Here is a 20539-nt window from a genome sequence, read left to right as displayed (position 1 = left end):
CGTAAGGAAGGTTTAGAATGCAAGTAAAGCTTTTATGAGGGGACATTTTATATAACAGAATAGCAAGCTAAAAAAAAAAAAAAAGATTGTGCCCAAAAATGTATTTATGGGTCTCAGCACAAGAAGCATTTTATAAAAAAGAAACAGCAGGCAAAGAGAGATGGTTAACTTATGGAGAGTTGTTAAAAGAGCATGGAGAACATAAGATGAAATCAAGAGATCAATTGACTGCAGAGGGATTTAGTTTTCGATGGTTTTGGTATGCACAGTTAAGAGAAAGATTTAAGGTAAATAACAGGACATTTGGAATTAAACAGCACAAGACAGAATTTGAAACTGAACTATGTACAAATGATGAGCATGTAATTGCTAACATGTATAACCTTTTGTTGAGATTTGAAATAGAAGAAGAACAAGTGAAGGAGTATATGATAAAATGGGCTAAGAACTTTGGACATAATATACTGATGGAACAATGGGAAATATGTGGCTCTAAGAACTTAAATTTACATTATGTTATAATTTAAAAGAACTTTGTAAAATGATGTATCATTGGTACATGACTCCAGAAAACTATGAACTATGGAAAGAAGGAAATTATGTTGTAACCTTAGAGAGAGAGGGTAAAATATAAATGTAACTGCTGTTAAGAAGACCGGAAGCTGCTTTTTTATAACCTCTTTTCTTTTCTTTGTACTTTTTTCACATTTCTATCTATCTATCTATCTATCTATCTATCTATCTATCTATCTATCTATCTATCTATCTAATTTTATTAAATATTTTTTAAAAAGGAAGATGAAAACTAATAGAAACTAATATAAAGTAAGAAAAAGAAAAGAAAAAGAAAGAAATCAAAGAGAAAGCGAAAGGTGCAAGAAAGGAAAAAACCCCTAAAAGATAATAGAAATAGAAAAGAAGGAAAAAGATAAACGAAGTAGTTTCTGATCTTCTTTACAGCAGTTATAAGTACAATTATAAATTTATTTATTTATATTTCAAATTTAGATACCGCCCATCTCACAAAAAGTGACCCTTCCTCTATGGTTACAACCTAACTCTCTTCTTTCTATATCCTGTCTAATCATCAAAACATAAATCATAAGTTCATTTTGTTCTGTTTTACACAAAAAGTCCATAAGGGGTTTCCAGTCAGCAATAAATGTAGATATTGCCTTTTCTCTGGTTAAAGAAGTCAATTTGGCCATCTCAGCAAGTTCCATCATCTTCTTCAACCATTCCTCCGTTGTGGGTAATGCTGAATCTTTTCATTTTTGTTCATACAGTGATCTCGCTGCAGTTATCATGTACAAAAACAAAGTTTAATAACTTTTTTCCAACTGTTTGTCCATCAATCCCAAAAGAAAAACCTCTGGTTTCAATTATATATTATCTTTAAAATCCTCTGAATCAGTGTATATATTTGAATCCAGAATTTTCTAACTTTTTTACACATCCACCAAACATGATAAAATGTCCCTTCTTGTTGTTCACATTTCCAACATAAATTTGAAGTACCTTTATACATTCTAGACAATTTCTCCGGTGACATATACCAATGGTAAAACGTTTTATAAAAATTCTCTTTAAGATTGTAACAGAGTGTAAATTTCAATCCTTTCAGCCACATATTTTCCCACTATTCCATCTGTATATTAGAACCAACATTTTTGGCCCATTTTATCATACATTCCTTCACTTGTTCTTCTTCTGTTTCAAATTTCAATAAAAGTTTATACATTTTATTAATTAAATGTTCATCATTTATACACAATTCTACTTCAAACTCAGTCTTACAATATTCAAAACCATAAATTCTTTTGTGTACTATAAATCTTTCTAATAATTGTAAATAAGAGAACCACTGACAACTACATGATTTTGATTTTAGTTTACATTCCCCTTGACAAAATTTTAGTGTCTCATGTTAAGTTTGCCATTTGGGTCTGCCTGTTATTTCTCATCTATAAAATGTTTCTTGTGCTGAGAGCCACAAAGGTGTTTTCAGGCACAACCTGGGTTTGCATCTATTCCATATTCTCAATATGGCACAACTAACATAATGATTTTTAAAATCCACATTAACCTTAACTTTATTGTGTCACAAATATCCACGCCACCCAAATCTCAGGTCATGTCCTTCTAACTCCAGACACCTTCTATTTCTCAGCAACACCCACTCTTTCATCCAAACCAAACAGCAAGCTGCAATTTTAAATCAGGTAAACCCAATCCTCCTCTTTCCCTTACATCTTGTAACACCTCATACTTATCTTGTGGTTTTTTCCCCCGCCACACAAATTTAGATATATCCTTCTGCCACTGTTTAAATGGTGCATCAGTTGTTAAAACAGGTAATGTCTGAAACAAAACTTACGTTTACTTTTCTTTATTTTCCTTACTGTTCTCTTTCAAAATTTGTATTTTTATTCTTTTAAAAATGTATTTAATAAAAAATTATATGTATATATAAAATGGAACTGAAGTGAAAATTTGTGGTAGCTTTGACCACAGATGATAGAATGGAGGAGGCAATCATGACATAGTTACATGTGTCAGGAGCTGCATTTTGTTATGAAATTATCTTTATACTCTTTTACATGTCATCAGGATTCAAAATCATGCAGTGGGCGGGTTATGTAGTCCATTAATACGAGAAGAAAAAATGAAAAGCAAATTGCAAGTTCTGCTTGAGAATATTTATGGAAACTTAGTTTCCTTGATGTATAATTTTTATTAAAGAAATTTTTAAAACAATAAGAACAAATTTTGAAAGAAACAAATTTAGATATATCCTTCTGCCAGAAACAAAATACAAATTTTGAAAGAAAAAATAAGGAAAATAAAGAAAAGTAGTAAGTGAAAAAAGTGCAAAGAAAGAAATAGAGAATAGAACAAAGGAAAGGAAAGGAAAGGAAAGGAAAGGAAAGGAAAGGAAAGGAAAGGAAAGGAAAGGAAAGGAAAGGAAAGGAAAGGAAAGGAAAGGAAAGGAAAGGAAAGGAAAGGAAAAGTCCTGGGGTTTTCAACATTTTGAACATCATCAGGGTAGGAAACATACAAATCTCTGGGGAGATACTGTTCCAGTTATATACTTGCATATCTTCCCTTCATGGCAGTACAGGTGGGGGTGAAGGTGGGGCTATTATTATTTTTTTAAAAAAATCTGCTATAGAGTGATATTATGAAGATCTTCATGTTGCATATCAATCATACACTACCATACATAGGATAAACCAGGATTTTGTTTTCCTGAATTGTCAGTATAAGGTTATAACCTGCTGAACTGATCATGTAATGTTCATCCTTTCATCAGATGATATTATCTCTGGCAATTCATAACAATACTACCATTAAATGATAATGCTTCTGGCTTACTTACTTGAAATTACTTGGACAATACAGTTTCTTGTAGCTTACTAGAATAGCCTGGAAAGTGTAGAGATGCCATATTTGCTTCTGAGCCAATTGTCAAAGTGTATTAGACTAAGGACAGCCTGTCACTGTCCCCCCACATATCTGACAGCAGGCCTTATCAAATTCAGAAATGGTTGTTTTTTCTTTTTAATTGTAAGCCACTCAGAGCTGTTGAGGAGTCAGGTGACCTCAAAATTGAAATAAATAAATGTATATATGATTGTACTGTAGTTATGTTTGCACATTTTCTAGATGACCTAGAAGATATTGGCCTGCATGAGAGGGACAAAGAGTTGGATAAAGTTTATTTCTATTCTCACTGGAATTGAGAGATAAAGAACTTTGTTTAAGGTCCAAGGAAAATTTTGAGATTAAAGGAGAAAATTTAATAAATATGATGGATGAAATAGAGAATATTCTTTGTATAAATTCTAAGTATGCAACTGTATATGTTAAATCAAGAGATGTGTTGGTCTTTCAAGTACACTTTGATTTTAAATTTAATACTGAAAACATGGATATAACTATGCCTAAAGAAATATCAGTAAGGATTTCAAGGAAGGGAAAGCATTATGCTGTTTTGATACTTTGAAAAAGAATAGAATCCTCTTTTGTTGGGAAAAATTAGAAGGATTTTTCCTAGAAATCAGTAAGGATTTCAAGGAAGGGAAAGCATTATGCTGTACAGATACTTTGAAAAAGAATAGAATCCTCTTTTGTTGGGAAAAATTAGAAGGGATAGGGTGAGTTAAATTTTAAAATAAAAGTATAGAGTTAGAAGGCTTTATATCTTATTGATCTACTTATATGCAACTGTTTAAATATTTTTGTATAAGTGATGAATATGTTACTGCTAAAATGTATAAGATGTTGTTATAGATGAATCTGGAAGATGAACAAGCCAAGAAAGATGGAAGGTCCCACAAATACCTACAGCAGAAAAATGGATTATCTAATGGACTTGGCTTAAATGGCAAAATTAATAGTATTAATAAGAGATAATTTTGTTTTTTAAATTTGTCTCCTTATGGCAACCCTTCTTAGATTACATGCTTGTGGGGGGAGGGGGGGAATGAAAGTGTTGATTGTGGGTTTTAATAATTAGATGGTTTGTGTTGATAGAAATAATGTGAATTTGGATTAACTAGTGGTAAGAGATTAACTTTTTAAAAATTTGTATTTATATCTGTATGGGAGATAGTCAGAAGTCACTTTCTGTTCTATCTATCTTCACTATTTTAGTTTTTGTCTTTTAATTTTCTATCTTTACTGTATTCTCTTTTTTGTTTTTAATTGTATTCTTAATATAATATAATAAAGTTCTGATAAAAAACAAAAAGAAGATATTGGCCTGCAAACAACTTCCTCATACCATCCAGAGTCAGTCCAAGACATAGTGACTGACTTGACATATTTCACTAAACTCTAATGTGATTTGTTTGGTTTTAGCTTAGTGTATTGTATGAATCCAGATGTGTTTCATTTAACAAACCATCACTTGATACAATATGTGAACCCAGCTGACTGACATATATTGCTAACCTATGCTTTAATTATAGTTTGTTAAAGATTCACATTTGGCTGGGTTCGTACACAGCAAAAAACAGCATAATTTGCATAGCACAATGGCTAGGTTCACACAAAACCAATTAAATCATTATTAATACAATCTACAAATTAGATCACAAACAGTATGACTGCTGGTTAACTCGCAGAGTAGATATGATACAGATTGTTTGATTTAGCAACTTGAAGGGGAGCATTTATGAGGTGAGGTTTTTTACAACTTGGAGCTAAATATGAACATGTGCTAACGTCTGGGTATCAAACTTCTATTAAGGGCATTACACTACATTACACCATTTGTCTTAAACAAAGAAACCATAATATAGCAATAGCAGATTATGCTCTATTGGAATTAAGTTTCTGAAAATTAGACATGGCTGTATTATCGGTTGTTTGGGAAGCTGTTGAAGGAAAACATTTTAGTACTTTATTGATTGCTTACAAAGGTATCTAGGACAAACTTTTCCATTGTAAAGTGTTAGGCTATGCTACTTGGAAGTTGCAGTCTCAACACACATACAGGGAAGTGGGTTGGGGAAGGCTGAATTCTCTGAGTCTGGTCTGTAAAGGAGAACATTTCTCAGTAACTTTGCCACTAAGATGAATGATATCTTGCCCTATCCTGCCCACAAGCATGGACAGAACTAATAGCAGATGTACAGAGAAAACATCTGCATTGCTGGGTTCATCTACTCTACACTACTCTACCAGCATGGCTACGCTGGCTGGAAATTAAGAGAAATGTTATTCCAGCTGGTCTGGAGTGCACCAGGTTAATTTAGGAAAAAGTAAAAGTTCTGATAATTCCAATCAAAGAGAATAATGCCATACTGATAAGTGCTTTTTTGTGTCATACTCTAGTCAACTAGGAGGATAAACTTTGCCTTATATATGTACTTATTCTGACTATCTGGTTTGTTTCCAACCACATGGGATATTCCATATGTTAGTCATTAACATGTCAGTTAAGAAACAGCTGGGGGCAGTGCTCCTCTGTGGCAGAGAGACAATGCTTTTTCTGCACACTCTTTTTGTGAATTAAATAGGCAGAAGAGGTAATAAGAATCTTGTTTTTACTTAGTTTTCCAAAAGCTGAAACTAACATTCTTCTGAAGGGAGAGTGGATGGTAACAAAAATCACTCAGACAGTCTGCATTCCAAGAACTGTCTAGTCTATTCTACACTAACCCCTCAGTAACTTTAACATTCTGACATAAAAATGTCTGCTGCTGAAGTTTTCTGGAAAGCTCACTGTAGGTCATGTGAAAGGGCAGCAATGTCTGAATATTTTGGAATTTTTCTTCAAAGTTTAGGGCTAAGGCGTGACTAATACATTTTAAAAGCTAAGCCATCTCTTTCTGGTGGGAGAAGGGGAAGTGGACATATGAACAAAGAATGTTTTTAAAATCTGAGAAGGCTGCTTATCAGCACAAAGATATTTCAGACTTATAAATGAAGAAGATGGATTCAGTAATGAAATCTGACAACATTACAAGGCGTATATCAGGGACCTGAGGTACCTTTGCTGCTGTTCATTTCTTAATTTTTTTCCCCTTTCTCTCTTCGTGGAAAGAATGCTTCTTCAAAGATTTGTTGGGTGAGAATCTCATCTTAAAGAAAAATGAGCAATGAGTTCTCAGGCTCATTTTAACCAAAGCGAGGTGCTTTTTTGTTCTGTAAAACGATGCATTATTTCATCCTCATAGTTGAAGGCACTAGGGCCCAGCAAGGAATAGTTTTTTTAAAGTTCCCCACTGTGGCTGCTACATACATACTCACTTCCTTTTGGTCTTATGATGAACTAAGTAAACCAGACTCTGACAGGAACCCTCCACACTGGTGGTTGTTTCCACCGTAGCATGTATTTGTCATGTCCATCTTCTTTTCTGACAGTTCATCTTCATCTGGTTATACAACATGGATCAAAGAGAAATTATCATGAAAAACCTGGAGAGGATCAGAAGCAGAAAGCTCAACAAGGAAGAATTCACCAATGAATATTTGGTAAGCAAGCTACAGCAGTATTTCTGAGCATGATAAAAGGAAAATTAAAATTGTGTTCTAAGAAGACCACCCTGTTATTTTAGAAAACGGCTGCCTCATGTTTGTAAGTTTTTTACTATGTAAGCACCTAAAATAGCATTGAAGGGGACAGATGGGAACTGCCTGAACCTTAAATTACTTTACAAGGTTCAAATTCAGCCCTTCCTGTTTTTTCATGTGGGATTGTACTAACTGAACTATAGTACTGGCTTGATTGCAAAATGGTTTGGAGTTCATTTTCCACCATATGGAGAGAGCACTTGGGATTACAGGTGATCTAGAAGGTCTAGTTCTTTCTTTTTGTGATCTTCCCCAGCCTCTGTTGAGTCCAGGTTGTAGGGAGACCTCCAATTAAATGCCCTCAGTGGGGGACTCTCCCTGAATTCATTTACCTCCTTGTTGTTATTGTTCAGTTCCTCTCTTTTGGTGCGATCCATACAACTGCCCAGAAGGAAGAAACGAGGCAATTAAGGCCTGCTCCTTGTCCTCCTCCTCATTCAAATTCCTGGTAAAAACAGGTGGAGAGGTAGAAGCAGGGCCAGTGATGAGCAGCAGCTCCTGCAGTAGCATGAACCTTCACAGGGATTCAGAAATGGTGGCCCCTTAATCCAGCCCTGGCCTTAATGATCATGTTTAAAAATGACCGATGACCGAGAAGTCATCATTTTGGTAAACTTGAAGAGAGGCTGTAAGGGAAGCTTTAGAGTTTGCAAGGTCTCCCTACTTTTTATCCCATAGTTTAACCATCAGCATATGTGCATGTGGCAAAAAAAGGAGGGATCTTCTTACTAGTCACTTCATGGAACATGGGAGTTTTAAAAGGTTTATGTTAGAAAGTAATGATCTAGTAATGGGTTGTACTTTGCATGATAAGCAGTTTCCTCATTAAGCAACAGTGAAATCTTTTTCCTCTTCCCACCTCAACCCCCATCCTAAAAGGGAAGGGAATAATTTTAAAAATAATGCTTGTATAGTCTTGAAGAATTAATAGCAAGAATCATATCAAAAGTAGCATTAGACTACCATGGTCAGATTTAAAAAATACATGGGAAGAAGTAATAGCAAGGTGAGGACTATGTTGACTGTGAATGGTGGCCTTCAACTTAATAACAACTTGTCAGTGTCCCAGTACATTATGGATTGAAAATTATGATTTGAGGAGTTCCTGGGAATCCATGGGAGCTTTTAGCAGGTCACTAAGTGTAGACAAAGTTCATGAAGAATAGTTTATTCATCACTGTGCTGTCCTGGAAATGATAGCTCAAATATATCATCAGCGTGTATGAAGGCTAATACTGAAGTTCAAGAGGGCAGTGTAAAGACTATACCCTAGAACTTCTCAGATTCCTTGGCAAGAAACATGCTGAAAGCACAAATATCTTTTCATTCATTGGATAAGAGTTGCTTCTGTACTGCTAAAGGAAAAAAAAAGATTTTTTTGCAACAGAAATCAGGAATAGCACTGATAGATATCAGAGTGCTAGAAAATAGAATTTTGCCTTTGGAAACAAACCTATCTTGTTTCCTGTAGCACTATTAAACAAAGACCACCCCTACAGAAGATTATTTGTGCATAATATTTTATCTTTTTGCCTTCAAATAGTTTAATATGAGTGTGTCTGTATATATGAATCTGAAATACGTATTAAAATTCTACACTGGTTGGAACAAACTTTTCTACATCTAATGCTCTCCAAATGTCCTGGAACTGCTTACTTCTATAGTCATATTCATTCAGGTAGGCTTACTGCCCAAAGCAACGATGCCGACAAATGCTACAAGTCCTTTGCAATGCTCCTCCAAAGATATCATGCCTTGCCTTCTTTGGCTCAGCCTTTGGATTCTGTCAGTTATTTCTAGCAGTTGATGGTTGGTTTCCTGCTGCCGTTTGTAGGCCTGGAGGAGGTGCAGCTCTGAAGTTTCTAGCCTTCAGGCCTTTCCCTTGTTGACGTTTTGGCTACCCTTTGCAGTAGAGGGCCTATATTCAGCCTTTTGTGATGCTGGTGGCTGTTTGGCTTTCTTTACTTCTTAACCTTGCTGTACGGGTGTTTTCCATTCCACCCCTTGGAGGGATTGACATCGGAACTAGAACTCTAAAAATTCCTAGCTTGAGGAAGAATATCATCTGCTATGATAAGGTATTAGTTGTTTTTGCCTCTGTACCACTGGACCAACAATGTTCACAAATGACTCATTTCAGACTAAAACATTCTTAGTGTGTTTTATGAAAATACTCCAAAAGTGTTTGATAGAAAACAGCTCTTCACTGCTACACTACCATACATCCAGACCTGATCAGGACAGAACACTGGAAACAAAAGGCAGTATTGTTTTCCTTCATAATTGTATCAGCTTGAATGGCATAAAATCATCCATTCCATTTATTCAGACAATAGTAATTTTGAACAATTCCCTTTCCTTATTTTTGTTGCATTTCTTCTGGTACAGCTGTTTAATTCCAGTGTTTGACTTTAGGATGAAACTGCAAATAGGTGGGTATAGCAGTGGGCAGTTTTCAAGCAGGCATGCAAGTGATAGATATTTATAATTAAGGGCCAGGGATTTGTTTTTATTACCAGAACTGAACATGATCTATTTTTTCCAAAGTATTTCAAACATTTTGAGGCCACTGAGATGATATTGGGTGGCAAAAATACTTCTTGATCTATTGTGTGTTGACCAAGTCTGGAAAGGTCAGAAACAAACATCCTGAAACCAGAATGATCCATTATAACAAGAAGGGATAGACGTCAACCATTCTTCCCGACCTGAAAGCAAGATGGTGTTAGCCCAGTATATAACACTGGCAGCATCATGCTTTTATTATATATATGGCTGGCATTTTCTTCTTGGTAGTTGCTAGATTTCTCCTTAAAATTGTTTTTCTAGTGCTTACAATCATCAGAACCTACCTGTTTGTCCTTGAATCACTTCCTGCAAAGCTTCCAGCTTCTGGTACTGGTCAGGTGAAGTCTGACATATTGCAAATCAAAACATCTAGCACAATTGATTCACCTGGTTTTTCAGATGTGGGTTTTGATATAGAAAATGCTGTTAATCTCCCATCTTCCTTTTCTATTTCCTTTTTTTCCCTTTGAAATTGGCAAGCTATTCAGTTTCATCTTTTTAATTTAATTTTGTTTTAAATAACTATGCAGATACACATTAATATTCAAACATGCTCTTTAGAAAGCCACCCTTCTCAGTAAGGAAAAGTGTCATGGCAGTAGGCTGAGAGCGGGGGTAAATATTCATGAAATCTCAATAAAGGCAGAATGGTAGCTTCTGAAAATGAGTAGGCCAGTGCCTGCCAAGAATATACAAACTGCCGACCAAGCGGAGCATGTGAATAAATCTCAAATTTGAGTGAGTCACCTTGTAGCCACCTCCACTGGTCTTTGAAAATTGTGATAGAATGGAAAATCTGCATCAGCTCTAATAGATTTGGTGTTTGGGTATCTGTGTTTGGGTGTACAGGGGGAAAATTTGGATTTGTGTAGAAAGGCTGATGTTCTTAAATATAGTGCTGTAATTCCACCTCATTGCAGAGCAGCACTAATGATAACAACCTGCTTCCAAATGCCAATTGTTAATATATGGAATTAGATAACATAGAATTATTACTGAACTGGCTATACAAGGTATCGTTTTTCTAAACTGCATTCTTCTTGTCATTTGAAGTGTCCATAACTTTCCAAAACCCTTCTTCCTTTAACCACTTTTGTGTGAGTTTGTTTTCTCCAAAATTGTATCTTCCAGATGTGATTCCCAGAATGTTGAGTTAGCACTGGCTATGCTGGCTGGGAATTTCAGGTGGTTGTGATTGGCAGTGGGGAAGACTGTAAGCCATCTTTGCAACCATATGGGAGAAGGATATTTTTATGGCTGCTCAGTTAGAAGACACTACATGGGGAGCTTGTTCACACAATCAGTTTCCCCATTGAGTTGTATCCACATTATTTTATGCTAAAACAGCAGTTGGAACAGGAAGTAGGTGCTATTTTTGAACAGAAATTAAGTAACTGTTATTTGGCATTTGTACTACATACCGCAGGATCCTTTTGCCTTGGGGAGGTTAAAACCTGGCAAGCTGTTTGTAAACTAAGAGGACAGTGTAAATATGTGGTCAGGCTTATAGTCTAATAGTCTATGGGTGCTTCAAAGTTAGGATTTAAGTGTGAAGTTCTCATGTACCATTCATAGAATTTTATGGGGTCCATATAGTATCTTCTCTTTTTTATTCACCCCTTTCCATTCTCATCCATTTTCTTCCATGCCACAGAAAATCCATTAAGGAGGGAATATTAGAACCTGTTTGTACTAGGGTTATATTTTACAAGATATGTTTTCTACATTTATGAATGTTTAAGTCTAAAAATAGGCTAGATGGGGAATTCTGGCAGTTGAGGTTCAACCAGTGGCGACTCAAGGGTATATGGCACCCCTAGGCTACATTGTTTGATGGTGCCATCCCCTGCCAATACAAATATTTGCATTTTTAGAATTATTCAGGACCCTAGGCCAGTGTCTCCTCAGCCATAGCCAAAAGCTGGCCATAGATTCAACTTATCTGGAAGATAGCCTGGTCAGGGAGGTCTCTGCCAGGAGCTGCATCCATTAAACTATTTTTTATTAATACATGTATATTGGTGGATTAGTTTTTCTTCCTCTACTTCTTTCTATAAAAACACTTATTTTCCTGCAAGCAAACGGTCTGTTCATGTAACTATTCGTAAAGTAAAATGTAATAGCAGCAATCTGGCTGTGGAAAAAGAAATCTTTCATATTTTGTTTTGAAGGCCATATGCAAAGTCCTTTCCTGTCCAGCTGCATAGAGTTATGGTTCACTGCCACTGGAGCTGGTAAAAAAAATGGGTGGGACCGGGAGACTAAAGATATGTGGGGTGGTTTTAAAGATATAGCAATAGTAGATACTGTCTGTTAAAATGTTCTCCAGTAAATATTCACCTGCCTGTTCCTCCTCCTTGCATAGAAGTTATTTCTATCTCTGTATAATATTCTACCTCTGAGAAAGAAATTTATACTAGGCAACATCGTGTTGTAAGTGCCTATGACACTGAAAGAGCCACATGGCAACTGCATTGTCAATTATAACAACAGTGTAACTTGAAGATTTGATTGAAGTAAAACTGGAAAGTTTTAAATCAACAAACGTTCTTTAGTTAAAATCACATAGAAACAGACCGTTCTGACTAAAAAACCCTAATTGTTTAACTAAAAACTGCAGCCCAATAACCCCTCTCAGGGCATATCCACTCTGCACTTTTAAGCTGCTCCTATCCTGTGATTATGGCAGTTTAAATCTGAGCCAGTTTAAGAAATGCTTGTCTAGACTGAACATCTGGAATCAGACTTCACCTGCAACATCCTCTCCTTGGGCAGTTCTCCTGCTGCTGCACCCTCTTTCCTTTCCATTCCCAGAAAGCAAAGGCCGACTGCTTTCCTTCCTGGGAGTGGGTTTTACTCAGTGCATGTGCATGCACATAGACTTTATGCATGTGTGCTTGTGCATGTATAGTTATGTGTGTGAGTGTGTATATATATATATATATATATATACACACACACACACACATATATATATACACACACACACAAAATGTATATGTATACAAAGTTAAAGGCATCAAAAAGTACATATCTGCAGTCACAACACCTAGCTCTCAAATTTCTTTCTAGCATTTTCAATTTGTTTTTCAAGAAGCTTTTTACTAGCTCTGTTACACAGTTATTGCAGTGGCACAGAAGTTAGAACACTTTCTCCATGTGCAGAATGTTCCTAGTTCCAAACTGTCAGAAAACGACAGACACGGGTTCGGTTATCCAGTAGACAGAAGTTTTTATTGGGCACGTTTGCAAAGGTGGGTCCCTCCCGCAGCAATGGAGGAACCCCGAAGCAAGGTCTGACAGGTTTTTATACCCCCTATCTGTCCTCCCCCTCCTACGAGGGCTTGGCTCACAATCTCACCTTTTTTACCGCCCCGGAGCGCTGCTAATTAACCGCAAAACCGCAGACATTCCACTTTCCGAATCCAATCAGCGCAATATACATTCCAATCCCCACTTGACCCGACAGCCGCCCCTGCCGTTTCTCTTCACTCTGGAGCGAACGTGCCTCTTGCCTGCAGTCTTTCCTCCCTCCTGCCGTCCCTCTCCACTCTGGTGCGAGTGTGCCTTCTGCCCATCCTCCCTCCTGCCGTCCCCCCAAGGCTGCCCCATGGTGCACAGCGCTCTCCCCTAGCAAACATGGTTCGTTTGAGGCCCTCACTTCTCCCTGCCTTCTCACAAAACCCAGCAGAAATACTTTTATATTATTATTATTATTATTATTATTATTATTATTATTATTATTATTATTATTATGGGGTGCTGCAGTTAGTTGTGGAAAATAATGAAATAGTGCATCCCTGGATTTATTAAAAGAAACAAAATCCCAGGGAAAAGTAGGGAGGTCAGGCAACTGACAATATTTGCTTGGTGATTGATATTTTGTGTAAAGCAGCAGAGAAACTTGAATTAATCTCACTGGACACTGTGGTCTATGACATGATTCAGATTAAGTTTTATGAGTGTGTTTTTAAAAAGTTTAGCTTTCCATCCTCGTTTGCCCTGTGGATTACAATTTGGTATCTTCACTTCATTGCCAGAGCTATTACAGATTGGTTTCTGCACCCATTAAGTTGTGACACCCGACAAGGACAACTGTTTCCTTTAAATTTTAATTATTTTATTCAATCTAATGGCGGGTGTTATAGCAGTGGACATCAAATATAGGTCAGTTTACAGAAAACTGGGCTTGTCTTTCCCAGCCCTGAAAGCTGCTAGACACATTTGGGCTTACTAGACAAGCAGTTAAGTTTTGACCAATGATCACATGAGACACTGATGTGGAATAACCTCAATTTGAACCCAGCAAGAAAAATGTTTTATTGGAAATCTTGGGCCAGGAAAGGATTAATACCTTGAATCAACTGATTCTTAATAGTTGTTTTAAGGATGCTGAGAAGCTACATTTGGAATATAACTTACATTATTTGCTTAGCAATATAGACAATTAGAGCATGTACTATAAAGCAATATGGCCCAGGTATTTTAGTAGCTTCAGAGGTGCCCATGTTTAGGAGATGCAATCCAATTTTATACAAAACTAAGAAAACAAGTTGAAGTTATTCATCAGAAAATCTTCTTCCATGCTTTCTCAAATAATGCTTTAAAAAAGATTGGCTATCAGATTTCTTATTCTGGCATTGCAAGAAATTTGAGGGCCCTCTGATTTACATGACTTGGTCATATCTGCCCATGGCTCTTGTTTGGCTTCAAGTTATTACACATGCTAACATAACTTTTCAGGGAAATATACCACTTAAAAATGTAAATATGATGTTGAATTATACTCCAAAATTATGAAATTTGACATTTTAGTAAGAACATTGGCTCTGTCGAGCCTGGGGTTTGCAAAGAGAGTTAGTGTACATAGGTGGACAGTTTACACTCATGATAATGTTAATGAGTACATTAGAGATATATGTTCCTTACTGATTTTTGAAATACCTTTATATTGTAAAAATGATAAGATAGAAGAGTATGTTTCTATATGGTCTAGATTTAATTATATGTTAAAGTATTGAGCTGGTTCACTATTAGTATTATATGGATCACTCTTTTCAGTTTTAGTTCACAAATGATTAAATTTATGCACTATTTTCTTTTTTCGCTGTATAATCACTGTATTATTTATTATATTTTGCTATATTTCAGCAAAACAATTAAAATATGTTTTAATTAAAAAAAATTATGCCCAGGAGAGAGGTGTTTTAGGTGCTCAAGAAATGGTTCTTGGACCATTTAGATGAGGAGGAAATCAGGCAATGCAGATAAGCCCTAATCTGCTAAGTCTAATTAAATGATTTGGTTTTTGCTTGCAAGCCTTGCACCCAGCCTATCCATGTGTTTTACTGATCTATCCAAATGCTGAGAACATTAGATACTTTTTCCCAGAAAACTCTAACTCCAACTACCGGATAAAGTCAGCAAGAGCTTGGATATGCAACACCAGCCATATCAATGACACTCCTGTTATTAAGCAGCCCCAAGGCATACCGTTCATATTTTACAACAGTTAACAGTATCTGTATGATAATGCTTTCTGAAGCCAGATCTCACTTTATGGTTGCCCCATTGCCAATATGGGCCACTCATACTTTCCTGAGTGCAGGAATGGACAATGTCCTCCACCCACAACCAGCCCATCACAAATACACACCTGCCCCCTCTTTTGAAGCTCCACTTCAAAAGTACTGTTTTCCATCCTGAGTTGTCTGACCTCTTCCAAGTGGTTGGTTTACTGCACTTCATGTCAATCTAATGACATCCCCAGCTTCAATTACCTACAGTACCTGACACATCCTCTCCCCATCCTTTGCCATAACATCATAACAATTTCCTTTCCTTTTTTAAAAAAGAAATCTTCAAGTTCTAATGTTGGCACATTGGAACAAAGCTTCAAAGTTTCAGTGAATGCTACTCCTCTGCTTTGATGAACCTGAATCATCCATTTTTTGTTGCCATAAATTTTCTATGGCCCTATGCTGGAAATGAAGGAACAACCAGTTCTCTTTGCTTTAATCACTGTAGCATCCTAGCAATGATGGTACAAAAAGGGGGCTGGGCAAGAGAAAGGTGTCAAAGGAAAAGATGTGAAAAGGCGTCCATGTGTGGAAATGTCTGGGAAAGCAAAGCAAAAAAGAATGAGGAGGAGGAGGAGAGGGACTAATGAGAAAGGAACAATCTCTAAAAGGAAAAAGTAAGGACTGGCAGATCCACCTACACAGGACAAGACAGTAAGGCTTATCTTCTATGGGAAGAGCAAGAAGCAAGGGAATGATGAATCAAGTCTTATGGTAAGTTATAGTTTGGACTAAGCACCACCCAGTCTGTTGCCAAACCACTGCAATCCAGACTGGAAGATGGATAGGTCCATCCAATTTTTAAATCATAGGAAGAAATGTACAAAATTTTGCCGCAATTTTAGCCATATCATGCTGCCATATTTTTTTAAAATTACAGTTAAGGAAACTTTTGTCAATGGTACAGGATTAGTTCCCTCAGCACTCCTGAAATTCAATATCTATTGCTACCATTGCCTGTACTTTATTTTTTCATACAATTGTCTTGCTAAGTCTCTAAACAATCACCAAAGAAAGGAAAATTGAAAGCAAGTACTAAGGTTGTATGTCATACTAATCTCTAGCTCCTTGCTACAAGCATAATTTCATGAGGAGACTCATTTGAAAGAAATGTAGGCTAATCTATTAGGAATGTTTGCATCTAAAGGCTTTTGTCTCACTCATGAAGTTAGGCCAAATGATCTTTGAGGCTTTTCCAGGTTTCTCTATCAGTAGTTCCCATCAGATTATGCTAAACACCATCTCTGAATAAACTTCTGACTCATCCGGTTTTCTATTTTCTCCCTTTGAGCTCCTCATTACATCTATCTGTCTCGTCTTGTCTAGAGTTGAAGTTGCTCTGCTAAGAGAAATGTGATATCCAGGTCTTCATTTCCTGATCGATCTGGCCTACAGACATCTATGGACATAAATGCATGGATGGGGTACAAGGAGCAAGAACCAAACTGTGTATTGTGATCATCCATATCAACCCATTAACTTAAAATTGTGAATCTGGCAGTCTTTCCTGCTCTTTTTCTTGATTCTTTTTATGAATGAGTATCTGTTTATGAGCAGTTCACAAACCAGTAAAACATCAAAGAAACAATCCTTATAATCAAATAACAGTAAAATGAAAAAAGAAAGAAAAGCAATGAAAGCCATATAGGGACGGTTGTACAGGGAAGACAATCTTTCAGCAGCCACATGCTGTATTTTCTCTGTATCTCTGGCCAGCTGAGGACATGATACAGTGGGGCAAAAAAGTATTTAGTCAGCCACCAATTGTGCAAGTTCTCCCACTTAAAAAGATGAGAGAGGCCTGTAATTTTCATCATAGGTATACCTCAACTATGAGAGACAAAATGGGGGAAAAAATCCAGAAAATCACATTGTCTGATTTGTAAAGAATTTATTAGCAAATCATGGTGGAAAATAAGTATTTGGTCAATATCAAAAGTTCATCTCAATACTTTGTTATATATCCTTTGTTGGCAATGACAGAGGTCAAACGTTTTCTGTAAGTCCTCACAAGGTTTTCACACACTGTTGCTGGTATTTTGGCCCATTCCTCCATGCAGATCTCCTCTAGAGCAGTGATGTTTTGGGGCTGTCGCTGGGCAACACGGACTTTCAACTCCCTCCAAAGGTTTTCCATGGGGTTGAGATCTGGAGACTGGCTAGGCCACTCCAGGACCTTGAAATGCTTCTTACGAAGCCACTCCTTCGTTGCCCGGGTGGTGTGTTTGGGATCATTGTCATGCTGAAAGACCCAGCCACGTTTCATCTTCAGTGGCCTTGCTGATGGAAGGAGGTGTTCACTCAAAATCTCACGATACATGGCCCCATTCATTCTTTCCTTTACACGGATCAGTCGTCCTGGTCCCTTTGCAGAAAAACAGCCCCAAAGCATGATGTTTCCACCCCCATGCTTCACAGTAGGTATGGTGTTCTTTGGATGCAACTCAGCATCCTCTCTCCTCCAAACACGACGAGTTGAGTTTAGACCAAAACGTTCTACTTTGGTTTCATTTGACCATATGACATTCTCCCAATCCCCTTCTGGATCATCCAAATGTTCTCTAGCAAACTTCAGATGGGCCCGGACATGTACTGGCTTAAGCAGGGGGACACGTCTGGCACTGCAGGATTTGAGTTCCTGGCGGCGTAGTGTGTTACTGATGGTAGTAGCCTTTGTTACTTTGGTCCCAGCTCTCTGCAGGTCATTCACTAGGTCCCCCCATGTGATTCTGGGATTTTTGCTCATCGTTCTTGTGATCATTTTGACCCCACGGGGTGAGATCTTGCATGGAGCCCCAGATCGAGGGAGATTATCAGTGGTCTTGTATGTCTTCCATTTTCTAATTCTTGCTCCCACAGTTGATTTCTTCACACCAAGCTGCTTGCCTATTGCAGATTCAGTCTTCCCAGCCTGGTGCAGGTCTACAATTTTGTTTCTGGTGTCCTTTGACAGCTCTTTGGTCTTGGCCATAGCAGAGTTTGGAGTGTGACTGTTTGAGGTTGTGGACAGGTGTCTTTTATACTGATAACAAGGTCAAACAGGTGCCATTACTACAGGTAATGAGTGGAGGACAGAGGAGCCTCTTAAAGAAGTAGTTACAGGTCTGTGAGAGCCAGACATCTTACTTGTTTGTAGGTGACCAAATACTTATTTTCCACCATGATTTGCAAATAAATTCTTTAAAAATCAGACAATATGATTTTCTGGATTTCCCCCCCCATTTTGTCTCTCATAGTTGAGGTATACCTATGATGAAAATTACAGGCCTCTCTCATCTTTTTAAGTGGGAGAACTTGCACAATTGGTGGCTGACTAAATACTCTTTTGCCCCACTATACATGTATAATATATGCATGGACAAGACCAGGATTTCTTGGAAAAAATGTTTGATTTCTTTTAAAGATGTCATAAGTTTTTTCTACACTTCTTTGCTGTTTCACTTACAGCCAAAATCTATATGAAACCATACCTCCATTTATCAATGGTTTGCCACCAAATTTCAGTGGTTTGATTTCAGTTGACTTTGGGGGCTATATATGGTCCAGAAATTGTTATCCATTCCTGGTTTAATTAATGGGAAAGAGCCAAATCAACAAGTTGCTATAATAAAATTCTTAGAGGAAATTGTCAGTGCTGAAAGTGCAGGAAGCTGGGAGTGAGGGGTTTGAGATAGGACAAACCAAATACCGTGTAGCAAGCTGTAACAAAAAGATATAGAAAGGAATGAATGTTTATTAAATGAGTGAATATTACTAAAGCATAGTTAGATTGTGGGAGCACTGTAATTTCTTTCATGAATGACAGGTAAAACGTATATGGTTTGGAATTAGAAAGAAATCTTGAGGAAGGAGGTTCATACAAATAATTTTCATTATGTAAAGAGAAATGTTGAGGTTACAAAAACACAAGTATATTACATTTATTTATAAGTTCAGTATTATAACTTCATTCCTCCTTTAAGAAAGCCAAAACCAAAACCAAAGGACACTTAAAATTATATATGGAATCAGTTGGAAGGATCCCATGGTTTGGCTACCAGATCTGCAAAATCTAGGTTGCCCTCTAGATGGTAGCAAACCGGTTGAATTTTCTTTATTTCTTTGGTGTCATCAGGTGGTCATCTGGAGTGCTGCAGTCCAGATCTGATAACCTTAACTTCAGTTATTACAATAAAGATGATACAGTAAGCAAGTAGAATGGGTTATGCTTTTTCTTACCATGTTTCAAATGTCACATAAAGAAAACAACTTTTATATGTATTTTTTCCTCTTTTTTTATTTGCAAACCATCCAGAATTGTCGAGGAGCTGGGCAGCCTTGAAATTTGATTAAATAAATGAATTAAAAAAAAAAAAAGCTTGGGCAAATGTATCTATTTGTTACCTGGAATGAGTACATCTCTGTTCTACAAGTTTCATAACTACTAAATGCAGTTAAATTGTATTTCAGTTGCTAGTTCATTATAAAATTTAAAGCTGCTGCTAAATTTTATTTTCTTATTAGAAAGTATCCCATTGAAACTAGCTCCAAGAACTCATGCAATAAAAATAATTTCTGAGTTCTTTGGGAAAGTATTTTTCCCTACTTAGCATAGTGGCTACCATAATGTTTCTGGTCTAGTTCCATGTGTTGGGGTGGCAACTTCCAGAATTCTCAGCCACCATGGCCAGTACTATATATTTAAGTGTACATGCAGAAGAAATGCTGTGATGAGTGGCATTTAGTCACAGTTGTGCACAGGAAAGATTTTCATACTTTCCAGTGTACCTGATCTAAATGTTATTCCGCCACATCACACCTATGCAACTAATGTATACTCTTCTAGGAAGCCACATCAAAAATGCAAGTGCCTGATCTATGTAGGATTCTTGATCGGCACACAAATTTTCCATTCATACAAAGAGCCCCTCAGCAAAGCCATAAGGGCTGTTTAGTTCTTACTGTGGTTATCTCAAGAGAGGCCGGTCAGGAAGTAATGAGAGATGCAGTTCTGTGATACTGTTCTCAGGTTTTCTATAATTACTCTTTATGATTTAACCACAGAAACTGAAGCGGCAATCGGCGACCTATAGAGCAGAGAAAATTTACCCAACAACTGTGTCTGAGAGACCTGAAAATAACAGCAAAAATCGGTATAAAGACATCTTACCATGTAAGCTAGGAATTAAATCTATCATTATGCTGTCTTAAACCAGTTTATAGATAAATAAGAATGGGTGCATTTGGAGCATGAACTCCTGCAGGGATGGTGGTAGTTATAAAGGGCAAGGTGATGGACATGGCATCACAATGCAAATCTCATCCCTTCT

The 20539-nt window shown here is 37.0% G+C and overlaps 1 protein-coding gene across 2 annotated transcripts in view; it reads left to right on the top strand.

Annotated features, from left to right (window-relative positions):
• Positions 1–20539, top strand: part of PTPN22 (protein tyrosine phosphatase non-receptor type 22) — a 50454-nt gene that overhangs the window by 3066 nt on the left and 26849 nt on the right. Inside the window, exons 1-3 of one of the 2 annotated variants that reach the window (XM_007429599.4) lie at positions 6363–6496; positions 6874–6984; positions 20274–20382. In XM_007429599.4, coding sequence (XP_007429661.2) covers positions 6898–6984; positions 20274–20382 — 196 coding nt within the window. In that variant the 5' untranslated portion in view covers positions 6363–6496; positions 6874–6897. Of the gene's footprint in view, positions 1–6362; positions 6497–6873; positions 6985–20273; positions 20383–20539 lie in introns of those variants that run through there. The other variant, XM_025167537.2, reaches the window with a different exon arrangement.

The sequence above is a fragment of the Python bivittatus genome, unplaced genomic scaffold (genome assembly GCF_059951505.1).
Source record: "Python bivittatus isolate LINGU-HERP-01145 unplaced genomic scaffold, Pbiv_v1 ctg000700_np1212, whole genome shotgun sequence".
In the NCBI taxonomy this organism is placed as follows: domain Eukaryota; kingdom Metazoa; phylum Chordata; class Lepidosauria; order Squamata; family Pythonidae; genus Python; species Python bivittatus.
The sequence above is the reverse complement of the archived record's forward strand: the minus strand, read 5'-3'. Positions and strand labels throughout refer to the sequence as shown.